Source organism: Python bivittatus, unplaced genomic scaffold (genome assembly GCF_059951505.1).
Source record: "Python bivittatus isolate LINGU-HERP-01145 unplaced genomic scaffold, Pbiv_v1 ctg000690_np1212, whole genome shotgun sequence".
Taxonomy (NCBI): domain Eukaryota; kingdom Metazoa; phylum Chordata; class Lepidosauria; order Squamata; family Pythonidae; genus Python; species Python bivittatus.
In genome coordinates, this window is record NW_028277096.1 from 9884341 (window position 1) to 9907481 (window position 23141).

Here is a 23141-nt window from a genome sequence, read left to right on the forward strand (position 1 = left end):
TCTTGAATCAGCCATTGTACGTGGACTGAAAGTATGCAGGAATAGACCACTAATAATGCAAATACATAACTTGGGGAACAGAATATCTATCCAAAGAACAACTGGCTTTGACATTCACTTTTATTTAGAAATAGTGTGTTGTATAGCTTTGGAATTTGGGGCAGAGGGCACAATTAGAAAAATATATTTCTCTTATTCCTTTTTTGAGATGCAGAATTAGAGAAACTCTTATCTGCAAGTATGGTACAGGCCTGCTGGTTCACTTGGGAAACAGTTTCAGAAGATGCCTTCCGTCAACATAGAATGATATTTGGATCCCAAGCACCTTAGGAATTTAAAGATGGTGGGCACAGGGAGGTTCACAGACATGATTTGGTTAATAGAAGAGAATATGTGTAGCTCAGGGTTGAACTGTGGAGTCCTTGGTGTTCTCTGAGCTTGCTTGTTTTCTTGCAAACGTTTCATGACCCGGCTAGGTAGCATCTCCATCGGATCCCTTCTAGCCCTGATGATTTGGTTGAGAAAACTTAAGCAGGTGAACTAGTGCATCTGTTTCAGGCTTGTACTGTATCAGTTAGATAGTAGTGGGGATTGGGGGAGGGATCACATAAGGTAATAGACTTGCAAATGAAAATAAAACCAATGTAGCATGCCAGGAAATTAATTAGTGGTTGGTATAGATGAGTATTTAGGCATGAGTATGCAGTCCAGATTCAGACATATCTTCTCTTCTGCTGTTTCGCAGATTGGCCCTCTGAGAAATTGTTAAAGAAATGGTGAATGTCTTCTACAACTGTACTCCCTTCTTCTTCCTTAGGCTGAAGAGACAGTCCAGTAGCTCCACCTCTCCACCACCAAAGAAGAAAAAGAAAAAAAAATCAGGTCACCGACGAAACCGGTGAGTCTCTCCAATGGAACTTATGTCTGGAGGGGAATATGCAGGCGTATGACTTGAATCTGGGGCTATCCAATCCAGCTGCTTCATTTACGCATTTAAATTCTAAGTGCGATTCCTGGCATCTCTAGCTAGGGCGATATCTAGGGCTTCCAGATCTAGGCTGCAATAATCAGAATGACTCCTAGATGGCGGGAAAGAGAGTTTTCTGTATCTGTACCACCATCCAGAGCTTGTTTGCATTTTGGCATTGAAAATAGTTTTATACTGCTGCCAGTCAGAATAGACTATACAGGCTAGATGAATCAACACTTTGATAGTCTTCTCTGACCTGGTACTCTCCAAATGCAATGGGCTACATCTTCCCAATGATCTAGACCTTAGGGAAGTCATAGTTGCCAAGGTTGAGAAACACTGGTCTAAAGCATCTTGAGAGCTTGAGTTAGGGAAGTTAGGGAGGTTGTATTGCCTGACCACGGGGCAATTAGACTCCCTAGTTAGCTGGAAATGTTGGCTGATGTGCTGATTCCACTCTTCACATTTCTTCATCTAGAGAACACAAAGTGTTTAAATAGACCTCCATGGTCGCCATCTTGTGGGCAATCCAGATATGACATTAAATGGCCCTTTATTTTCAGCATGCATATTAATAGAGCTACTAGATCTGGACTGCCTAAATCAGGATAATCACCAGATGGCAGAAAAGGGTTAGAGTGTTCTGTATCTTTTTGCTACCATCTAGGGGTCATCTGGTTTTCTGCAGCCCAGATCTGGTAGCATCAATATTAACAACACACACACAAAGGAAGCACTATGGATATGAATGCTGCGAGATGGAGCGAAATGAGACTTTTAATCCTTCCCTCTTCTACTCCAGTCCCTGAGAAAACTCCACCTTGAAAACTGTATCTAAACTGGAAGGAACCCCCCTGCCTATGCCAAATAAAGTTTTTCCCATAAAAAAACATGTATTTTAGAGCAGAAGAACCACCAGGTGGCTAAAGGTTGTGAAGGGCTCCCAAATTGCCCTGGAAAAGTTTTGTTGTAGGCCCCCTGAAAGGGCAATTGGCTTCCCCACCTACCGTAACGTCCATCCCCAAGCAATTTCTGTAGCTCTACAGAAGCAAAGGGAAGCCATCACCTGAAGCAGAAATGTTAGGAGATTACAGGAATGAGCTGTCTAGATGATCTCTCACTTCCCAAGCTGTTCTATCTCATGGAAACAGAGCCGTTATCTCCTAAACTAGATTGTTGCCCTCAGCTTTGGGCAAAAATGCTACTCTGTTGCCGGAGCCTTGAATTTCTGCCGGATAAGCAGGATATAAATCTAAATGTCATTTTATACAAATTCATTAGGGCTCCCTTACCAGTCAAATGGCCTTCCGTACATGGAATGGGGTGGGAGGATGGCATCTCACTCTTGCTTCAGATAGCAGAACATCTTGCATCAGTAGCATCTGAGAATGGTTGGACTTCTGTGAAGGGGCCGCCAAAGGATTACCTGACCTTGTTGCCTTGTTAGAAAGAGCTGGGCCTCTAGGAGGTTCCCTGTACATTTGAGCATGATGTCCTTTGCACTAGACCTAATTCATGACCACTGAAGAAGGAAGGCAATGCTTCGCATTCCATTGGCCAGGGACATGCACTTGGTGGGTCCCAGGAGGTGGGCCTTCTCTGCGGTGGCTCCCTCCTTGTGGAACATTCTTCTTCCTGGAATGAGGTTCGCCCCTTCCCTGCTGTCATTTAGGAAATCCCTCAAGACCTGGTTGTGTCTTTGTAAACCAGAGACATTCTTAGATGGTTCCACTGTAACTGATATTCTGCTCTCTCCGTGGGGTTTGCATATTTTAAAATCTATTTTTTTAAATGTGTGAAGATATTTTTATTCTAATAATAGTGTTTTATCTTTTTATAATGTCTGTTTTTATTCACTTGTTATTTTAATTGTTGTACAGTGCCCAGAGTCACTTTGTGTGAGATGGGCGGCTATATAAATCTGATGTATAAATAAGGAAGGAAGAAAGGAAGGAAGGAAGGAAGGAAGGAAGGAAGGAAGGAAGGAAGGAAGGAAGGAAGGAAGGAAGGAAGGAAGGAAGGAAGGGCAACAGGAGTGGTTGTGCATGGAGTGCAAAAGATTACCTGCAGAACAGGGCAGCCTATCACCCTTATTTCTAAAAGCATCCTTCCTCCAGCTGTTGGCTACCAGATGTGTTGGGATTGCTAGCTGGGAATTCAGGGAGTGGCAGTTCCAATATCTCAAGAGGATGCCAGATGCAAGATGGAGCATATGAGATGTCGTGAAGCATCTCATATGCTCCATTAGTCATGATGCAAGCGTGAGAGAGAAATGCAATTTGCCACATTACATTTTGCACACTTTTTCAGTTTTGCTAGCCATCAGGAAGAAATTCCCCAGTTCTTAGACATTTTCAGGCAGCAGTGGGGCTGTCCCGGATCTTCATGATGCAATTAAGGCTGAGGCCCCATACATTAGCCTGAAATGGATCAAAATGAGGTGCTAAGGATACCACAACCACAGCTGACATCCCCAGTTTCTCCCACCCAACGTAAAGACCAACCTGTGTCCATGTCACAGATCTATTTTAATATGAATGGCTGCCCTGCTGTCTCAGTAGTATTTCCAGCCTGACAGTGAACTTCAGCCAGCTACTCTGCAAAAGGCAGGGTAGACCAAGGAGGGCGCCACCCACCTCCTTTCCTTCTCCTTCCCACCAGCCTTCCGCGTCCTCTGTTTAGTCGTGTTCTTCTCCTCAGAGCACAAGGGTCATTTTAAAGGGTAGGCTTTTTTAGACCCAGCAAGTGGGAGCGAGGCACTTAAATGGAGGAACTGTGGCTTGACCTGTCCTTCTCAGTCTGCTTCTTCTATGGGTCTTGCTTGCTTGGTGTCCGCCAAGCAGGATATCGTGGGGGGAGAGGATGTCAAAAAAGTCAAGGTGGATTTGTTTGCATCCACCATCTTGAATTTCCCCCCCTACTTCCGCTGGCCTCAACCCTCACCTGGAAGCTCTGTCCGCAAATACAGCATTTCGGAGTTTGAAATGATTGAATCGATGGACGCTTTTCATTCCAAGTGGTACAGCTAGAATGCGATACCAAGAGTTAGTGGGGTTTCTACACACATGCCGTTATATTGGGCCACTGGCTTCAAAGGACAAAGACAATGGAGAAAAAATATATATTCACCCAGCATGAAGTGAGGAAAAAGTGGAGAAATGGGTTGGGGGAAGGAGGATAGGAACAACAGATTTCAATTAAAATCCTCCCTTCAGATCTCTCCAGGGATTTTAAAAAGACTTTGAGCATTTATAGCAGTGATGTGTTGGTCATTTTTTCCTCCTGCATTTGAACAACTATTTTAACCATTTTAGCAGCTTAATCGTCTTCTCCTCCTTCTCCTTCTCCTTCTCCTTCTCCTTCTCCTTCTCCTTCTCCTTCTCCTTCTCCTTCTCTTCCAATCTGCATGTTAATTAGTGAAATGCAGATTAAGGCAGCTTTCAGGAAGATTTGCAAAATTTAATTCTCCACAGGTTCCTAAATTCCTAGGCAGTTTTTTATATCCCTTCTGAGCATTTACAGCACCTGCTGTATGATGTTCCTTCAAACTATAACCTCCTAAGTGCATTAAAGCAACATTAATTGCATCCACAAATAACTTTTGTTTTAAAAAGAAATGACCCTGAATCATGGGCAGGGAGCAAAATAAAAGTGGCAGCTGACAGGTCTTCAACCGGGTGAAATATAGCGCTGCCCTGGTGAATCCTGGTGGAATTCCTGTAAGTGTCAGGTTTCCCTTACGTTTTGGCAGAGTAGCATCCATCTTGTTGCATCTCCCTTCCAACTTTAGATGGCACCAGGCCTTCCATTAGCGCCTTGGGTTCTGAGTGCTGCAACAATACAGCAACGGCCCTCACGGGCAGACAAAGTGAGAGGGATGGACCAGGACTTCTACAAAGAATTTCATTCAGGCGGAAGCACTTTGTTCCCACAGCCCTGTCCTCCTACTGTTCCTAAGAAAAGAAGTCCAGTTGCCATGACTCAACCTCCAGATTTCTTGAATCAATTTATAAGCTGCTTCAATTGCCGAGCCAGCTCTAGATGACATGCAATACCTTAATAAGTTGTGATGGAATGGATCTACAAGGAGGAGAGTGAGGTGGGAGATCAAGGCTATCAGGAGGGAGGGGGGCATTCCAGGAGGGGAAAGGAGGCAAGAGACAATGCAGTCCTCGAGGGGAGTGTGGGAAGCGAAAGGGGTTCAGGATAGACCCTCCCTGGAATCTCCCAGGGTGTATCCACCAGTTGCTATAGTACAGATCTAGTTTGGCAAGATTCTGTCTATAAGGCATAAGCAAATAAAGGAACCGTACTCGACTGGACTGTTTCACCGTTGTTCTTGGGCTGGGCCTGACATAAGCAGAGTTTGAAACAAAAGAAAAGAAAGCTAAGAAATCAGTCACAAAGAGAACTGCATTAAATACCATTCAGGGAAAATAGCATGCATCCAACAGGAATTAAAATATCCCATATCAAATGTGGGATGAAATCTTATTTTCAGGTTCCTGACTCCATCCTTGTGTTTTACTATTAGAGTTTTGATTTTTAGGGTCTCCGTGCTCAAAACGTGTTCCTCAAGATCCAGATCCAGCACAGCAGTTCTAGACAATTGCTAGAGCAGACTTCCTCTGGAAATCTTTGTATTACCACATTCTTAACCTCTGCCAGCATGGCTAGTTGGCACTGGTGATGGGTGCTGTTGTCAAACGCATCCTGGAGTGCTGAGATTGCAGACAGTTGCTGAGGAAATTTACTTTCAGAGCAGGAGGCAATGGATCTACCTCATTTCTGGCACACGTGTCTATAAACCCAGGCTGTGAAATGCTAAGATGCCACCTAAGTGGGCAATTTGAAATCATAAAGCTCTTTTTAGAGAAAGGATGTCTGAGCATAAAACATCTGTCATCTTCTAGCATATCTTCAACCCAAAGAAGAAAGTCTGCCTTAGCTTTGGCACATTGCCAGAGGTACCCTAAAATAAATAATACCGAGCCATAGAGGGTGGCATGTGGAGAACCTGAAAGATGCAACCCAAAGAAAGGGAAGATAGGAGCTCCCGTGGTTATTTTCTTTTTTAATACTACTTTGCATTAAAGGAAGGGAGGACGTGAAAGCAAAAAAGATTATCTCAGATTACCAGATGCATTGAGGTGGTTGGGAATTCTGAGAGGCGGAGTCTCCAAATAGTTGAAACGGAGCATCCCGTTGAGGGAATGTGGCATAAGGGTGAGAGAGAAACATGGAAATCTTTCATCGCCCTGGAAAGCTCGCCCTTTGTCTCTGCAGAGAATCTCACTGTCCTTGAAACTCCACCTGTTTTTTTGGGCATCCCACATGTAACACACATAAAAAATGGATGAAGTTTTGATCACAACGTCGTGGCCACCATCTTGACTCTTTAGACCACGCTCCGCAGAACGTCCTGATTAACCCAATTGGTGGTTGGGCAAAAGCGGAGAGTAAGAAGGCCAGAAATCCAGCTCCTCAAGAAAGGAGAGATTTCTTTTCCTCCTGCATGTGTCTGTCTTGGGAAGAACACCCTGCAGCAGGAGACTCTGATTCTCCTCCCAGTGCTGCCTTCAGCAAATGGATTACAACCCTGGCTATGGGAGCACTCGAGACGGTCAGCAGCCCGGGTTGGCTCCCTGTTGGGAGGGCTTCAGATCCTACCGCTTCACAGGAGCGATAGGAAGCTCAGCCTGGGAGATCAGGCTCCTTGGGTGGGCAAGAGTATCAGATCTGACACACATCCTGATTCCAAATGCTGCTCACTCATGAAGTGGACAAGGAAGCTTTCAGTTAATTGTTGGGAGGGGAAAATGCAAAATTCCCTGAGTTTCTTGGAGAAAAGCATAGGATACTAAATAATTAACTAACTAAAGCAGTGTTTCTTCACCTTAGCAACTTTAGGATGTGTGCACTTCAACTCCCAGAATTCCCCAGCCAGCCATAACCCTAACCCTAACCATGCTGGCTGGGGAATTCTGGGAGTTGAAGCCCACACATCTTAAAGTTGCTAAGATTGAGAAACACTGAACTAAAGTCTTCTAGATTGACTGTGTTTCTACGTCACACTTCCCCATGGATAACTTAATCCCATGATTTTAGCCCAATTTCCAGTATGTGCACCACATGCTGGATCAAAAACTGAACAAGTGGTTGGGTTCACACAAAAATTAGGCTGAAAGATGATCGGCTACTTTGCATTTCAGTTATGCTTTGTCACCTAGCAATGCTGCAAAATCCTTCTGTATCTCTGAGGATTTCCTTCAGACAGGACCTTCAGCTTCTGAAGCCTATTTTCACCTTATTGCGAGCTAATAACTTGTTCAAGAAGCCCAAGATCCTTTGGATATTTGCGGGTTTATTCGGAGCTTCTGCAGGATGACAGAATTTGTAGAAAGTTAATAAATAGAACCTGCAGGATGACGAGAGAAGGAGAAATTCCCATCTTATGCCAAACCCAATTTAAGGAGCTGGTCCTTTTCCGAAACTTTCTTTAGGAAGAGATTTTCCTTAACCTCTGCCTTGTCTGTTTCTGTTTTGCAACCTCAGCAAAAAAAGGAAACCTGGATCGGAGCGTAGGTGAGTCTTGGGTATTTTGGGGGCGGTGGGGGGGGGGGCAACAGAATTGATATTGTGTTTTGTTTTTTCCAGTGACCTGAAACCTGGAGGTGAAAAACCTGTCCATAATTCTTTATTCCCATGTATTTGCTCCTGGCTCTTTCTGAGGTTTTGAAAATAACTGGGAATTCTTTTATTGGTTAATCTGACCCTTTGGTTTAAGTTGGTATCCTTTAATTTGTACCCTTTAATTTTCTTGTCCTTCTGGAAAACATACCTACATATGATCATACACTCCCCCTCAACTTTTGTGAAGCAATTTGTCCTTTGCAAAAATAAAACATTTTCAGAGGAGTAGGTGAATATCCTATCCCTCTTGAATGGGGAGAGCATTTCCCAGAAATGCATGACCTATCATGAGATTGTTGCAAAAGAGTTCTTCTTTATGAATTTCCCTTACAGATTAGGTATCCAACAGGAAAGGAAGGATAGGACTAGGGCTGGAGACCCTGAAGCAAACCCCCTCCTGCACACATTTGTTTTCCCCCAAAATCTTCAAATGGTGGAATTCTCCAATCACTAACAACTGTTACAGAGATGTTATAGAGCTAACAATACAATACACTCATAATTACATGCTAAGGTGGTGGAGGTATCCTAAAAGTCAGGACTTCTGTAAGGAAATTTGATATACAGGTAGTCCTCGACTTACAACCACAATTGGGACTGGAACTTCTGCCGCTAAGTTATACAGTCGTTAAGTGAGTTGTGCCTGATTTTACCTTTTTTGCCCTGGTTGTTAAGCGAATCACTGCAGTCATTGAGCAAATCATGTTGTCGTTAAGCAAATCTGGCTTCCCCCATTGACTTTGCTTGTCAGAGGCCCCCTGGGAAAGTCGCAAATGGTGATCATGTGACCCCAGGATGCTGCAACCATCGTAAATACATGCCAGTTGCCAAACACCTGAATTTTGATCATGTAACCGCAGGGATGCGACGATGGTCATAAGTGCAAGGAACAGTCATAAGTTACTTTTTTCAGCACTGTCATAACTTTCAATGGTCATTAAATGAATGGTCGTAAGTCAAAGACTACCTGTACAATACCATAGAGGTAGGAATAGAGTTACCAGATCTGGGTTGCACAATTTCAGGTGACCACTAGGTGTCATCAAGCAGTTCCAGTTTCCTATACTTCTTTGCTAGTATCTAGCAGTTGTCCAGAGCAGCGGTGGCATGTGTATGTCTAAAAAGGCAAGATGGAGGAAGGTACATGGCAATGCAAGCCCTGTCCCTTTTGCATACACATCCACATGTACTGTATAAAAGAGGTGGGGCTTGCATTGTGACACTCTTGCGATCTTGCCTTTTTTGACACCCCACCAACCCAGACACCACTGATCCAGAATTTTGTAGCTCAGATCAGAAAGCCCCAGCTGGGATTTACTAAGAAATCCCCTTGCATGGGAATATAGAGGAGTACATCTATGACAGGGGTCCTCAACCTTGATGACCTGAAGATGTGTGGACCAACTCCCAGAATTCCCCAGCCAGCATGGCTGGCTGGAGAATTCTGGAAATTGAAGTCCACACATCTTCAAGTCACCAAGGTTGAGGACCCCTGATCTATGAGGTTTTGTGATTGTGTGTGTACATGTGTGTGTGATCATTAATTTTCTCCAACTTGGTGCCCTTCTTCCTGCCCCTCTCAGTCGTGTGGGGACTGCAACTCCTATGATGACTGGACATTCTGGCAGTTATAATGCCAATATATATTCTTAAAAGAGCGGCAGCACTTTATATAATGCGCTTTTTGTCCTTCGAACTCATAGATACATACATCTTAATCACCCCCTGCCTTGACTTCTTCCTTCCTACCTTTTACTAACTAACATCTAATGCTTGTTATTGCTTACAGTGGGGATAGCTCTTCCCCGGTTCGGAAGGAGAAGAAGAAGAAAAGTGGGAAAAAACACCGGAGAGACAGGTAATCTGTTTTGCTACCTCTTCGTTCAGTGGCTGAGCACGTTCTCGTGTATCTCCAGTTGAAAAGAATCTGGCCAGTAGGTATAGCTCTTTCTCCGTGAGAGATTGAGGGTGGCAAAGAAAACATTGGGCTGGCCTAGACTTTCTAACCTCAGCAATTTTAAAATGTGTGGACTTCAACTCCCAGAATTCCTCAGCTGGCTGGGGAATTCTGGAAGCTGAAGTCCAAGCATATTAAAGTTGAGAAACCCTGGGCTGGACGGATTAGTGCATCCGGTCACTCCAAAGGTAACCTCACGAGGGATTAACAGGCCAAAGGAAATCTCTCCCATTTAAATTGTCTGCTTTTGGGGACAGATTTCCAATTTAGCCAAATGAGCAAGTGTTTATTTTGGTTGCAAAGAACTTTGTCAGGCTTGGATGGAGATAGAATTGCATGTACTTTACAAATCTCAGAAAGAGAATTCTTGTCTTCTTTCTTAACTTTTAAAAAGCCAGCTCAATGTACCATGTAACACATGGCATTTGTTAATGTATTGGTAACCTGGCTGTCTAACATGTAGCCTGCATCTGTATAACTACCCTCTCTTCTCCTCCTTCCCCCAGCATCCCAGTTTAAATCCTACAACAGTTTAGCCACTCTGTAAATCCGGTGCACTGAGCTGCAGCTCACGAAAGCTTATGCCTTTTAATAAAATTTGTTAATCTGAAAATAAAAAGGCTCCTGCTGATCTTTGGCTACCACAGACTGCAGTGAAAAACCCAAATTCACTCCCACCAGAATTATGGTAGCATTTCTTTTTATGCTTTTATGCTTTTATGTTTTTTTAATGCTTTTATGGCCTTCATAAAGTTTGGGTTTGGGTGCAGATTGTCAAAACATTCCCTTTCTCATATTCACACTTTGGATTTAGTTTCTCGGTCGCACTGAAGTGGGATGGGATTTGGAGAACACACACACACACAGAGAGAGAGAGAGAGATACGCATATATACACAATCAAAGTACACACAGGAATTTTTATACAATGTCGAATATAGGAAAATAGTGTATACTTCAGGGACTTATTGGAAGAGATAATGTATCTCTGGTTTGAGGAGCAGCTGTAACTCAACTTTTGCCATTAAGGAAAACGGTGCTGATCCAGCCTTCTGACATCTAAAAGGCCAAAGGAGCCACTGATGCCAAAGACTCAGAAAAGCTACAAAGGGTCAACCTCCCCCAATTTAGTGTCCTCTTAACAGTCTGGACAGTATCCCTAGGATGCCCAGCCACTTGGCCAGAAATGCATTAACTTACCCAGAAAGCACTAGATTAAGGAAGGCAGGTAGACTGAAGGGCTGGTAATATTAGGGAGACAAATGACCGCCCTATTTTTTAAAAAAAATTATAGTTATTTCACAATGTAAGAAAAAAAAAAGGGCAAAATGTTACAAGATAGCCAAAGCTTGCAAGATCTGTCTGTACTTTAATAGGATCTTGCAAGCTTTAGCTATCTTGTAACATTTAATAATTAATAGGAGATTTTGGCTACTGATTGAACTCCAATTTATTAGATTTTTGTCAATGAAAAGCAGGCCACTTGACATGAGACAGTGTGTGCGACTTCCTTCCTTCCTTCCTTCCTTCCTTCCTTCCTTCCTTCCTTCCTTCCTTCCTTCCTTCCTTCCTTCCTTCCTTCACACACACACACACACACACACACACACACTGCAATAGGTATATGACACAATTAAATGGTGCACACTTCTGAGAGAAAGCTAAAGCTTCATCTAGAAATCTCAGTCATTCAGAGTCAACATTGCCACACCTGCGCTGTCTCTCTCTTGGGTTCCATTTCTGCCATATTGTCATGTGATGGAATATAGAGAAAAGGGCTTTTAAACATTCCAGTTGATATTTGGCTGTGCTGTTAATCCTCTGACTGTTTCAAACAACGTATCCCTCTCCCTTTCCCTCCCCTTTGTCTTCCTCTGGTTGGTTGCCCATCAGGTCTGGATCTGGATCTCATAAGAAGAGGAGGCACAGGTGAGGGCGGCGGTCTAGCTTTCTCCCCCTTCGGTTCCCACTTCTCGCTTTCACGCTTCACGCTCCAGGGCTAGCACTCCTTTCCTCTTGTGGTCCATAGATATTAACACTGCCCCCGATCAAGCTTGATTCCTGGTGATTACATGGAGGAACCATGCTTTCTTGGCAATAACACCGAAAAGATTTGTCAGTGCCTTTTCTGGAAGGTTCTTCCAGCTTCCTGGTGGTCTCCCATTTAAGTACTAACCAGCTCTAATCCTGTTTAGCTTTTGAATTTAGCCAGGGTCAAGTAGGTGCTGCTGCCTGCTTTATAGTTAGCAAGATAGACAGTAAAGTGCCTTGTAGTTCAAGGATTAATTTAATCTTAATTATTTGAACATTATTTAACTCCTTTTTCCTGTGATGGGCTTAAAACAGCATGGCATATTCAAACAGATTGCTTTGAAATGGGCCAGGAACTGTAGCAAAGATAGTTTTAGGGCTGTAGCCAGTGGTGTGCTGATAAATGTATAACAACTGGTTTTGCCAGCTCCATGTCCGCCACTACACTGTGCTGCTAGGCGCAGAACAAATAAGTGGCTTACTAAGTGTTGTAGCTCAGCTCTACTTTTAGCCAGCTTGCAAAATTCTCCAAAATTTAACCATCAGTTCTCATGAGCAGGTACAAGCCAGCTCTAGCACACCACTGGCTGTAGGTCCCTTACCATCCTGAGTGAAAGATTCAAAATTCAAAAGCTGGTAGCAATGGGAAAACGTCTTCACTTGGCAGAAAGGAACCCTCAGGTGATGTGATAAGAACTGCCAAGAAATCTGATCTTGATATCCTAATGAAAAATCCAGAGTCGTAGCTCCACAGCAACCTCGTAAGAACCTAACCATAATGGAGGAATTGCATGTCACGTATTTTGCCCACACAGCTCTCCTTGCTGCCTACCACATCCCCATTCATTTCAGCAGCATAAAAGGTCTGCACGTGCAGAACAATGGGAAGTGGAGTTTCATAAGGACCCTAGTAAAAATAAGCTGGGGTGGAGTGGGGAGGCAGGATGGCATCTGGTAAGTGAAGAAAAAAGACTTCAGGGGACGGGACTATCTGCAAATTATCAATAGGCCCAACCAAGTGCCTGTTGCTTCTGTTTGTTTTGCCCACCTGTGCTCTTTCTTTTTCCTTTCTCCTTGTCCTGAATATTCAGTTTTCTGCTATCTTGTAGGTCCAGAAGTCCCAAGAGCAAAAGGAAAGAGAAAAACAAAGACAGAAAAAGGTGAGTTTTCAATTGTCAACCTGCAATGCTTATAAATTTCTTAATCAAGAGAGTAGTCTAAATAGGTAGGGTAGGATGTTGGAGTCTACAAAATGCATCTGGGTGGTAAATGTGATATAAAGTTGGTGTCTTTTTGTCATCCAATAAAAGCATTCCTTCCTGTGGAGAAAAGAAGGAAGTGGAAATGCCAGACTTGAGAAGAGGCATTCTCTCTGATGTTAGAAGCGTGCTTCATCCAAGAAGAGGCACTTTTTCCTATATATCAGAAAGTGGGGAAATGCTTCTTTTAAGACAGCCTTTAAAATCATGCAAATTTAATCTGTTTTTTTCCATAAACCTCTGATTTAAACAGTTTTAATTCATCAATAATTTATTTTTCTTCCTGTTAACTTGTTTCTTGTGTCGGCTCCAAGAACATAGCATTAGCAGATGTAGCAGTGCTGACTTTGATACTGGAGTAGAGTTTACAGAGGTTGCCAGAACACAAAATGAGAGTGAGATAGAAACATGGGGCAGGGCAAGAAACTTTGCTGAAAGGTCTCCTTCAAAGCATTTCAGTCTCTGTGTCAAACTATTGTTTTAAGCATCCTGGCTAGGGAATTCTGGGAGTTGAAGTCCACAAAGTTGCTCAGGTTGAGAAACACTGCCATAAAGGAATATTCCTGGCAGAAGCCATTGTGCTGCTACTTGGTAGAATAACATTAAGGAAGATATGGCCAATATTTTCCAAGATGCAACATCCCCTTATTTGAACATCTCCCCAGGTACCAATAAAGGTGAATATGTGTCGCTCAGGGTTGAACGGTGGAGTCCTTGGGGTTCTCTGAGCTTGGTTGGAAAAGAACCAAGCTCAGAGAACCCCAAGGACTCCACATCTCCCCAGGTTTTGCGATTGCAACCTTGCCTTCTTTCCACACTGGAAATTCTCTACTGTTCCTATTCCTAAAATTAGTCTCAAGTGCTGCATCCAGATTGCTTTGGGTTCCTCTACATATTGCTTTCACCCCCAGATGCATACAGTTGTAAAAAAAAAAAAAATCCCACTGAACAGCGCTTCTGCTGCATTTGCACACAGAAGTACTGAGATTCTTCTTGAATGATAATTTGCCTGGGTGTGGGAGGAGGAGCACATGCAATGCAGGAAAAAAATATTGATTACTCAGTTACTTCAAGCTTTTTTTTTTTTTCTCACTGAGTTTCCTTAACACATAACCCCATTACTAATAAGGGGGAAAGATGTAAATGAATGGGGGATGCTGGAATCTGCAGTAAACTGAGCCTCTTCAGCATTCTGCTGTGAGAATTCTATGCTTCATGGAGCTTGCAGGAACAATGCCTTAGAGCAGCGTTTCTCAACCTCAGCAACTTTAAGATGTGTGAATTTCAACTGTGGGGAATTCTGGGAGGTGAAGTCCACACATCTTAAAGTTTGCTGAGGTTGAGAAACACTGCCTTGGAGAATAGCCACTGAGGCTGCAATGTAGGTCACTCAGCAAGATGGAGGGGGTTCTAGGTACCCAAGAAGGCTGATCTCCATTATGCAGGATGCTGCTGTCATCACAAAGCGTTGACTCATGTCACCATGAAAAGGGAAGCAAAATAGTTCCCTCAGGGAAAAAAAAATGACTGGAATGGAGAGTCACTTCCAGAATTTGCTTGCTTATGTCCCAAAATTGCTAGATTCTCCTAGGATGAAATGCTGTTTGCTGCCAATCCCACAAGCAGAAAGATGCCATAGGAGTCTAAATGATACAGCCTTAAAGGCAGAGGTGGACATTTTTTCCCCTCTGGGATGCTGCTCAGATGTGCATGTGTATAGTTGTATAGTTGTGTGTTTGTATGTGTGCATGTATAGCTTCTAAGGATGACTGGAGGCATCACTGATGGTGGAGCGAAGTCTCCAGAAGGAGCAGGGGTAAAATTGCAGCCTGATTTTTTTTAAAAAAAAAATAGTGGGTTGGGGAAGTCCTTTTGAAGAAAAGCAAATCTTCAAATCCAGCACCTAAATTCCAGGTTTGGGGCACTGCCATAATGGGGTTCAGGCTGTTGCCTCTTCCTGTCTTAATCAGCTCCTGGCTGCCCGAGGACCCTGAAGAGAATCTGACCCTGAATTTTTTTTCCTCTGTTCTTGTTCAGAAGCCTCTGGACAAGAGTCCAACATCTTTGTAGGTTGTGCTGCTGAATACGTACTTGTTTTTTTGTTTGTACCTACTTTTCTGTTCCAACATTTAAAGCTACATATTTTCATAAGAGTTTCATTACAAGCATTTAAATACTTTTTCCATTAAAATCTCTATGCAAAACAGCCAGTTAAGGTAAGGATTGGCATTGGAACACCCCAGTTAACATCCAAAGAATCCCAAAATTGAACTAAATATGGAAGGGCAAAAGAAATGAAAATGAAGTGAATCTTGCACACCTGTCAAATCTCCCAGTATCTCAGCACATTTCCTATGTGAAATTTCAGGGTGAGAGTGCTAAGAAGTCTTGCAATGTTTTGGCTGTAAAATGAGATTCCACAATGACATCCAATGTTAAACAGCTTGCCTATCCCTGCAATAAGACAACAAGGTCAACAGCAAAAACTGCAGCACAATAATTAAAGCAGTGAAAACTAAAGCACATGATCTTCTACCTATAATATAAGTCTGATGGCTTTCAGCCGCTAGCGAAAACCAGAAAGTTAGATGGGGCAGGATTGATTGACTGATTGATTATATGCAATCAAGTCATTTTCACCTGCTAGTGCAGCATACATAGATTTTCTCCATGACAATCAATCCCTAACCTGGTCTTTTGGGTCTCCCAATGGTGCACCCATCACCACTGTAACTGAGTCCATCCACCTTGCTGCTGGTCATCCTCTTCTCTTCCCTTCCCTTCCACCTTTCCCAGCACTGGTGTGAAAACCAGAAAATTAGCCAGCAGCACTCAAGGGACAGAGCATTCCATAATTTTGGGTGCAGCCTTGCTAATCCCATGACAGATTACACTGTGTTCTGCTTAGCTACCTTATGTTTCTGCTTCTCACTGCCTTCTTACAGATCTCACAGTGAATTGTCTCCTCGCCGCTCCCACAGACATAGCAGCTGTAGTTCTCGAAGCATTTCCCTTTCCTCGGACTACAGTGACTGCAAATCCACAGGCAGGTAAGCTGTGGTTGAATCTGATCTGGCACATTTTAAGGGGAGATGCAGTATTATTTATGATTTTATTTAGTCAATTTCTAAGGCTGCCTGATCACCAAGCAACTCAAGGTGGTGCAGAAAGAGGATTAAATTGTCATCACCATAAGAAATAAAAATCATAGCAGGAAATAGAAAAACTTAACATTCCATTAAGTTCACAAATTGCTGTGGTCCAGAACTTGCTGGATGAGCCAAGGTTTTAAGGTCCTTCTAAAGGGTAGCAGCGTTGCTGAAAGAGGAGGGACGCAACTAAACGGAGCACATTTTTTTAAAGGCAGCCCCTGAAAATCCCTCCTAGCTTTGGCTACGTCCCTACACGCACGGATATCTCCACATGGTTGGAAATGAAATTTGGCACAAACTGTTTTGCAAAACTGAATTACAACATGGCTGCTGTTGAACTAGAGTCCTGAGCTGTAGCATTAACATTACGTGGTCAGAGGTGTGCCAGCAAATGGGTGAGACCACTGGATTCAAATCTTGTAAATGTGGCAATTCAAAGTTAATACTGTAATGCAGTATTCCCAAGTTTGATATGAGGAAGACATTAGACTGGGGAAGCTGGTCTTGTATACCAATTGGTAAGGACAATAATGTCCCACTTTCTGTAAAGCTTTTCCACAGGTAGATTTCCTCTGATTCAGGGGTAGGCAGCAGAAGCCCCAGACTACCTGCAGAACCCCCCCCCCTTCTTTTTCCTTTTTTGCAATCTTCTAACTCTGATTTAATCAGAGCAACAAGGCAACAAAGCTTTCCATCGGTCTGAGAAAGGTCATATATAGAAACCATAAACCCCAAAATAAGTGTCATACAGTTGATTTTTGAAAACCCCAGACTCTTGATCCCCCTCTCCCCCACACACATAAGTATTCAGGGGAAGAAGGAAACTCCCAGCCCAGCCCATACATGCAACATTTTGCACCACTGACCCATTGCCAGCAGCAGCAGCAGCAGCAGCAGCAGCAGCAGCCGCAGGAGCCTTTCCCCTCTGCTCTCTGCCTTCAGGATGACTTCTAAGAACAGTCAGTTCCTCTGCCTTCCCTTTTGTCTACAGACTCAGCCCCAAATACAGAGAGGATGGTCAAAGGGCCAGCAGCCATGGATCCAGCCAGAGCCCATCCTCCTCTTGTACTGGCCACAGCCGATCAGCCACGCCTCACCAAAATGGGCACAAGGGCAGTGCCCAGAACGGCCGCCATAGCCATGGCGCCCTGTCGGAGAAGAAACAGGAGGTATGGATGCTTTTTTTTTCACCACGATTCAAGCCTCTCCCACCCCTCCTTTCCAAAGCAGCCTCGTCCCCTCCTTTCACTCCTCCCTCGCTCTCTTTTTGACACTTTGCTCAGGACATGATAGACGGCAAAGGCTCCGTTGATTCACAGGGAGATTCTCCTCTAACCATCATTCTGCTATTACAATTACAATCCAGCAGCCTACACCTGGGCAACTTCATATACCTGTGCAATATAAAGGGGCTATAATGAATCCATGGGGAGAAATCAGCCCTTTCTCAGGTTATCAGTGAAGATTAGGAATGAGGGAAAAGCTTGCTGGCGAATCTTTTCAGTTCAAAAAGCTGGGGTGCTGTAAGTGCAAAACATTCTTAATTACATTTCTCTCTCTTTCTTTCTCTCTTTTTCTCTTATACACACAAACATGCATACACACACCCCTCTATCACCCTCTTTCACTGCCTGTTCATGATTCCTGATAATTATAGAGATTGTTAACTTTTATCTACAAGCCACCGCTTTGAAAATAGGGACATACTTTAAATCAGTGGGAGAGCACATACTTTCCTTACGAATGTCCCCAGATGCAGTCTCTAACTGCTTGAACCCCTCAAAAACAGTATAGAGTCAGTATAGATCATCCTTCTGCAACCTCTAGATGTATTGAATTACAACTCATAAAATTCCATGGCTCAGTGGCCAAAAACCTGGGAGTTGTAATTCAGCATCTTTGCAGGTGGCAGGCTGAGAGAGACTGGTATAGATAATGCTGTACTAAATGGACTGTATAAGGCATCTTCCTATTTTGGAAGTATTGCCCACACTGGCTTGGTTTCATGATGTCAAAGCATAGCCAAAGATCTGGGCTCTACATCTATGTCTAGATCTCTAGTGGGAGGGCAGTGGTTCCTGTCACTATTCTGACAGTTCAAAAATAATACTAAATTAAAAACTAAAGAATTGTCACTGGGAAAAAAATGGGGAGCATGATCATCTGTATAATGGATAGGAAGATGATTCATCCTTGATCATATACCCTCCTTTCTAAAAAGTCAGTGAAAGGAAGATGCCTCCATGACACCCTCATCTTCAGCTTCCTGGAACAGTTGCTTATTTGTTGGTGGGCCTTTCATAAGAACATCATCCAAACCCAACCCAAACATGGTTGGAAATAAATAATTACGTTGCTCTTCTCCCACACCAAAGAGTTCAAAGTAGCGTTATAGAATCATTGCTGGTCAAGTAGTATCGACTCCCGTCTCATCCCCATGGTTGCCTCTGGTCCAAATATTTCGTAAGCATTCTGAAAACTCTCAAAGCTGATTTTGCAAGAGACAATAACAGGAAATCAGAAGTTTTTCAGTTATGCTTTGTTTTTTCAAAATATATAATAGAAAGAAAATATACAAATCACTTAAAATAAAATATGACTAATAAATATCAACGTCTCCTCCTGACAGATTACTTTTTTGTCTCCAACCATTAGTGGCATTGCTGGTTGTTCATTCCTTACATTGTAACAAATGTGTCCTTCTGGGGAGAAAGAAAATAATCTACAGCAGGAAGAGGAAATCTGTAGACTTTCAGCTATTGTTGGATTCCAATCCTACCAGCCCTAGCCAATATGATCAATGTCAAGGATTCCCAACAGATTCCCTGCTATTTGTTTTCCCCAAGAATCTTATGGCAGAAGACATAGTTTTCATACATGCAAACATATTATATTCTCAGGAAATCTTTGACATAAATTAAATTGGGAGGCAGTAACAGGGCCAGAATCATCCAGTGAGTTTCACAGCAGAACTCAGCCTGTGATTGGCTATTAAAGTGAGCCAGCACTGAAGTGATCTGGCACTTACGTAATGATCTGGCACTGAAATTTCAGCCACCATGTCCTGGATTCTGACATGGGGTGGGGGTGTGGAAGGGAAGGGCATCACATTTTCAGGATGACAGAAAGCACTTGAACCAAGTCTTAGCCCAAATGACCTCAGATGCCTTAGCTCAGATGACCTCAGATGAAAAACAGCTTATTCACTGCCAAACTCTTACTTGCAAGTTGGTTTGACCCAACTCTGGCTAATGAGATAGTGGCATTGGATGGCACTGCTTCTCTATTTGAAGAGGCCGAGACTCTAGCCTTAGGGGCAAAGTCAGGCACGAGACAATTTCCTGATGGTTGCCTCTCCAGGAGACATTTAGATTTATTGAGTCCTCTGCCCTCACCCCTGGCTGAGTTGCTTTGAGGCTTTGGGCTGATCACAACCACTGATGCACTATAAATGTAGCATCATATTCCAATGTGGAGTCCATTACCTAAAAACAGAGCCCCGATCTTCCCAATTCTTAATAGTTTATAAAAGCAAGCCCCCCGAGTCTATTTCTGCTCAGTGTACCCATTCTCTTTTCTTGGTCATAAGCCTTACCCCCATTTTGTTCTCAGATAATCACTCGTACTCTCTGACCCATTTGCTTGTTGTTATTCTTATCATTTCAATTTTTCTTCTTTCCACGTATGAAACATATGTGCATGCACACATAAGCACACAGTGATGTATTTATTCCATTACGCATTTCAATTTTATGCTCTCTGCTTTAAAAAAAAATGCTTTAAAGCATATTGTGACTTGTATGCCCTGAGATATAGATCAGTTAAAGAACAAAACAGGCTTTGGAAGCCTCAAAAGAGGCTACCTAATTTTATTCTCTGCCTGAATCACTATTTCAGCATCAGTTTTACTGGACTGGATGACTTTTTTCTCCTACATCAGCGGTGATTGGGCAATCAACTCACTATTAATGCAGAGATCCAAGATAATGGCTTAATTTCAGAAGAAACAATCAGCATCTGGACGACTCCAAGTTAGGGAAAATGGCTTACATCCTCTTAACATGTAATCAGTTAATATGCTTCAGTTCTCTGAAGTTTGGGAATGTTGATTTAAAAGATTTTTTTTTTTAATAACCAGTTTCAAGGGTTCCAAAATAGAGCCCTTCTTGTCTTGCTTTCCACTTTCCTCTTGTTAACAACTATGGCCAGTGCCTTTCTAAAAGTCTTTATTTTTATTTTTAATCCAAAACTGTGCTTTTCTTTAGCCTCCAGTCTGAAATATGGTAATATAAAGTTCAATTCCTTGCTCAGTAGTAATAGGAAAAGGGGTCAGTGGGGCCTTCTAGATTCCTTTATTTCATTCTGATTTCTTCTACTTTGTAATGTACAGAAATGCAAACCGTTCACTTTTTCTTTTTCTTTTTAATTGTTGTCATTTGGATCTAGGAATATATATATATTTGTGTGTGTGTGTGCGCGCGCGCACGTGCGTATGCGTGCGTGCTACTGTAGAACCCTCCAGCCAATTAAGAAATGCACAGATAACTTTCTATACTTGTTTATAATTGTTAAACTTTGTGGTCTGTTTAGATTTCATGTTTAAAAGGGAAGACAATTATGTATATATTTTTTTAAAAAATTAATTAAATTTTAACTTTTGCCAAGTGGAAAGATCTGTTAAATTGTTCCGGTGATTCAGTTAAGATAAAAGATGGAGCTGAAAGGGTTAGAACACAATCCAAAAATATGTGAGTCCAAAACATATTTGAATAATTGCCTTAAAGAAATAAAATTATCAGGAAAATTCAGAATCTGAATTATCTTTCTTGATCTGGTTGTTAAGTTAATAAAAAGATTCCCTAACTAAAAAAATTCTTCCCAAGTCATTAATTTGCAGATTTAGCATTTTTTTAAAAAAATATAACTTCTGATGGGTGCTATTGAAGTTATGATGGTTGTTCTTTTAATATACAGGTTCACTTAAACATCAATGTGTATTGGATTCAATTTTCTTTACTCATCTATGGCAGTTCAGGTTGTTGGTTTAGGCTATTAACCAATAATAGAACTTCCAATAAGGTGGCCCCCTGTGTAAGCAAATTTTATTATCAGTTTTATCTGTACCTGACTGCTGGCCTTATGGTCCTACTAAAGATTTGAATTGATTGAATTCAGTAAATTGAATTTGATTTTGAATTATTTCAGGGACGAAAATAAGCTCTCTCGGTGTCATGGCCTTGATCAAAATTAGGACTAGTGGTTTGCTTTTTGAAAATAAAAATAAGAAAAATAAAGAAGATTCCTACTGGATCAGCCCAAAGGCATATCTAGTCCCCATCCAAAGAACTGTCATTCTGGTCACCCAATGGTCAATCTCGTCCCTGTGAAAAGTGCATGGGTGTTATCCTGATCTCTGGTTGAGAGACACTGAAATTAGGAATTCTTTTGGCTCTAAACCAGAGAGGTGCACATCCTGATACTCCAAATAATCATATTAATAATGTTGAATTTAATTTTAATTAAGGTAACATTAAGCAAACTCAAAGTTAGTTTTTGTTCTGCCCAGCCCTTTCTTTATCCACTCACATTATGAAATAGCCCACAGCACAGCATTCAAAGATGGCAAGCAGTCCTGTGCTCTCAGCTATTACCTTCGCATTTGGTACATCTCCAAACACCAGCTGCTGGAGAATAGGAGTGGGGGAGGGCTGTAGCCATGGGCATCCATGGGTGGAAAGGGGTGGGGGTAGTTGAGGAAACACGCATCCCAGTATTGTAACACAAATGCCATGCCTCTGAGTTGATATCTTTGGCAAGGTTTCAACTTATGGCTGATAAAACCAGCAGTGTTGCTGCCTCAAATCATCCTCTCCTCTTTGGGAAACCCATTTAAACCATCTGAGATGTAGAAGAAGGTATCGCAGGGCTAAAAACTCTGTTAAACTCAGGAGATGTTGACTTCCCTTTTAAAGAGATCCTTTCAATGTTCATGTCATCTTTTCATGCCAATGGATTTCCTTTACAGCTCTCTCTTTCGGTCCATACGCTGCCCTCCCCTTTCCCGCCCTCCCCTTTCTCTCTCTCCCTCATGGTCACCCTCTATAATTCCTCCTTCTTTTGAGGGAGGTCACTTCTGGCCTATTCCCCACTACAAAGAGAACCTTAAATCTTGACATCTCCTGCTTTCATCCGCTGCTTTTCTTGCATGCTGCTGGGACTTTTTTTTCCTTTAAAATTTTTAAATGTTACGTAGTAACTTTTTAAAATTTTATTTCCCAATGGCTGTGCTATTTAGACAATTGGTAAATATGCCGATACATAGATAGCAAACATTAATGACAAGAAAGATGTTTACCTTGATCGATCAGGAAAAAAAAAAAAAGCTGAGTCAAAAGAAAGTTCAGAGCAAAGCAAAGGGGTCTGAAGTGCATTACTAAAGAGTCATTGTCTTTTTCCCATTCTGCCCTCCAAATGTGGAGATTATTGTTTCTTTTTTTATTATTGCATTCCTGATCAAACAGAAGGTAGGTATTTTTCTCCCTCCGCACGTTCACTTCTACAGATCAGCCTGTTGAAAAGCACCGTAGTTTGATTAAATGTTATTTTTCTGTCTTTCTATTTCTTTCTCTCTCTGTATCTCTCTTTCATTCTTTCTCTCCCTCTTTCTCTCTCCTTACGCTTGTCTCTTTTTGGTGGCTCTGTACAATTTTCATTGTATTTTTTTTTAACAGCTACAAAATCATGCTTTTCTTTTTTCCCCATGTTTTTTCTTTCTTTCTTTTTTTAAAGAAAATATTTGTTATATTGTTAGAATGCATTTCTGTGTGTTTTCAGCTCTTCGATCTTGTGTTTGTTTTCATAAATGGTATAATTATGTCAGCTGATTTGATTTCCTCTGTGTGGTTTAAGTATGATTTTTAATATGGCTGATTAAAAAAACAAATCATTTAATGATCCCCCATTAAAGCATCTTTAAATAGAGGGACTATCCATAGAATCCTGATCATTGTACTTATATATTGATTTGGTAGTTACTGACTTTGCAGAAACTGTGAAAAAGAATTCCAAATATAGTGATCA

General features: G+C 42.1%; 1 protein-coding gene across 1 annotated transcript in view; it reads left to right on the forward strand.

The window, feature by feature from the left end:
* SRRM3 (serine/arginine repetitive matrix 3) overlaps positions 1 to 23141 on the forward strand; it is a 70202-nt gene that overhangs the window by 25771 nt on the left and 21290 nt on the right. Inside the window, exons 4-10 of the mRNA XM_088152560.1 lie at positions 818 to 898; positions 7526 to 7555; positions 9453 to 9521; positions 11513 to 11548; positions 12760 to 12810; positions 15855 to 15959; positions 17053 to 17230. Coding sequence (XP_088008686.1) covers positions 818 to 898; positions 7526 to 7555; positions 9453 to 9521; positions 11513 to 11548; positions 12760 to 12810; positions 15855 to 15959; positions 17053 to 17230 — 550 coding nt within the window. The remainder of the gene's footprint in view (positions 1 to 817; positions 899 to 7525; positions 7556 to 9452; positions 9522 to 11512; positions 11549 to 12759; positions 12811 to 15854; positions 15960 to 17052; positions 17231 to 23141) is intronic.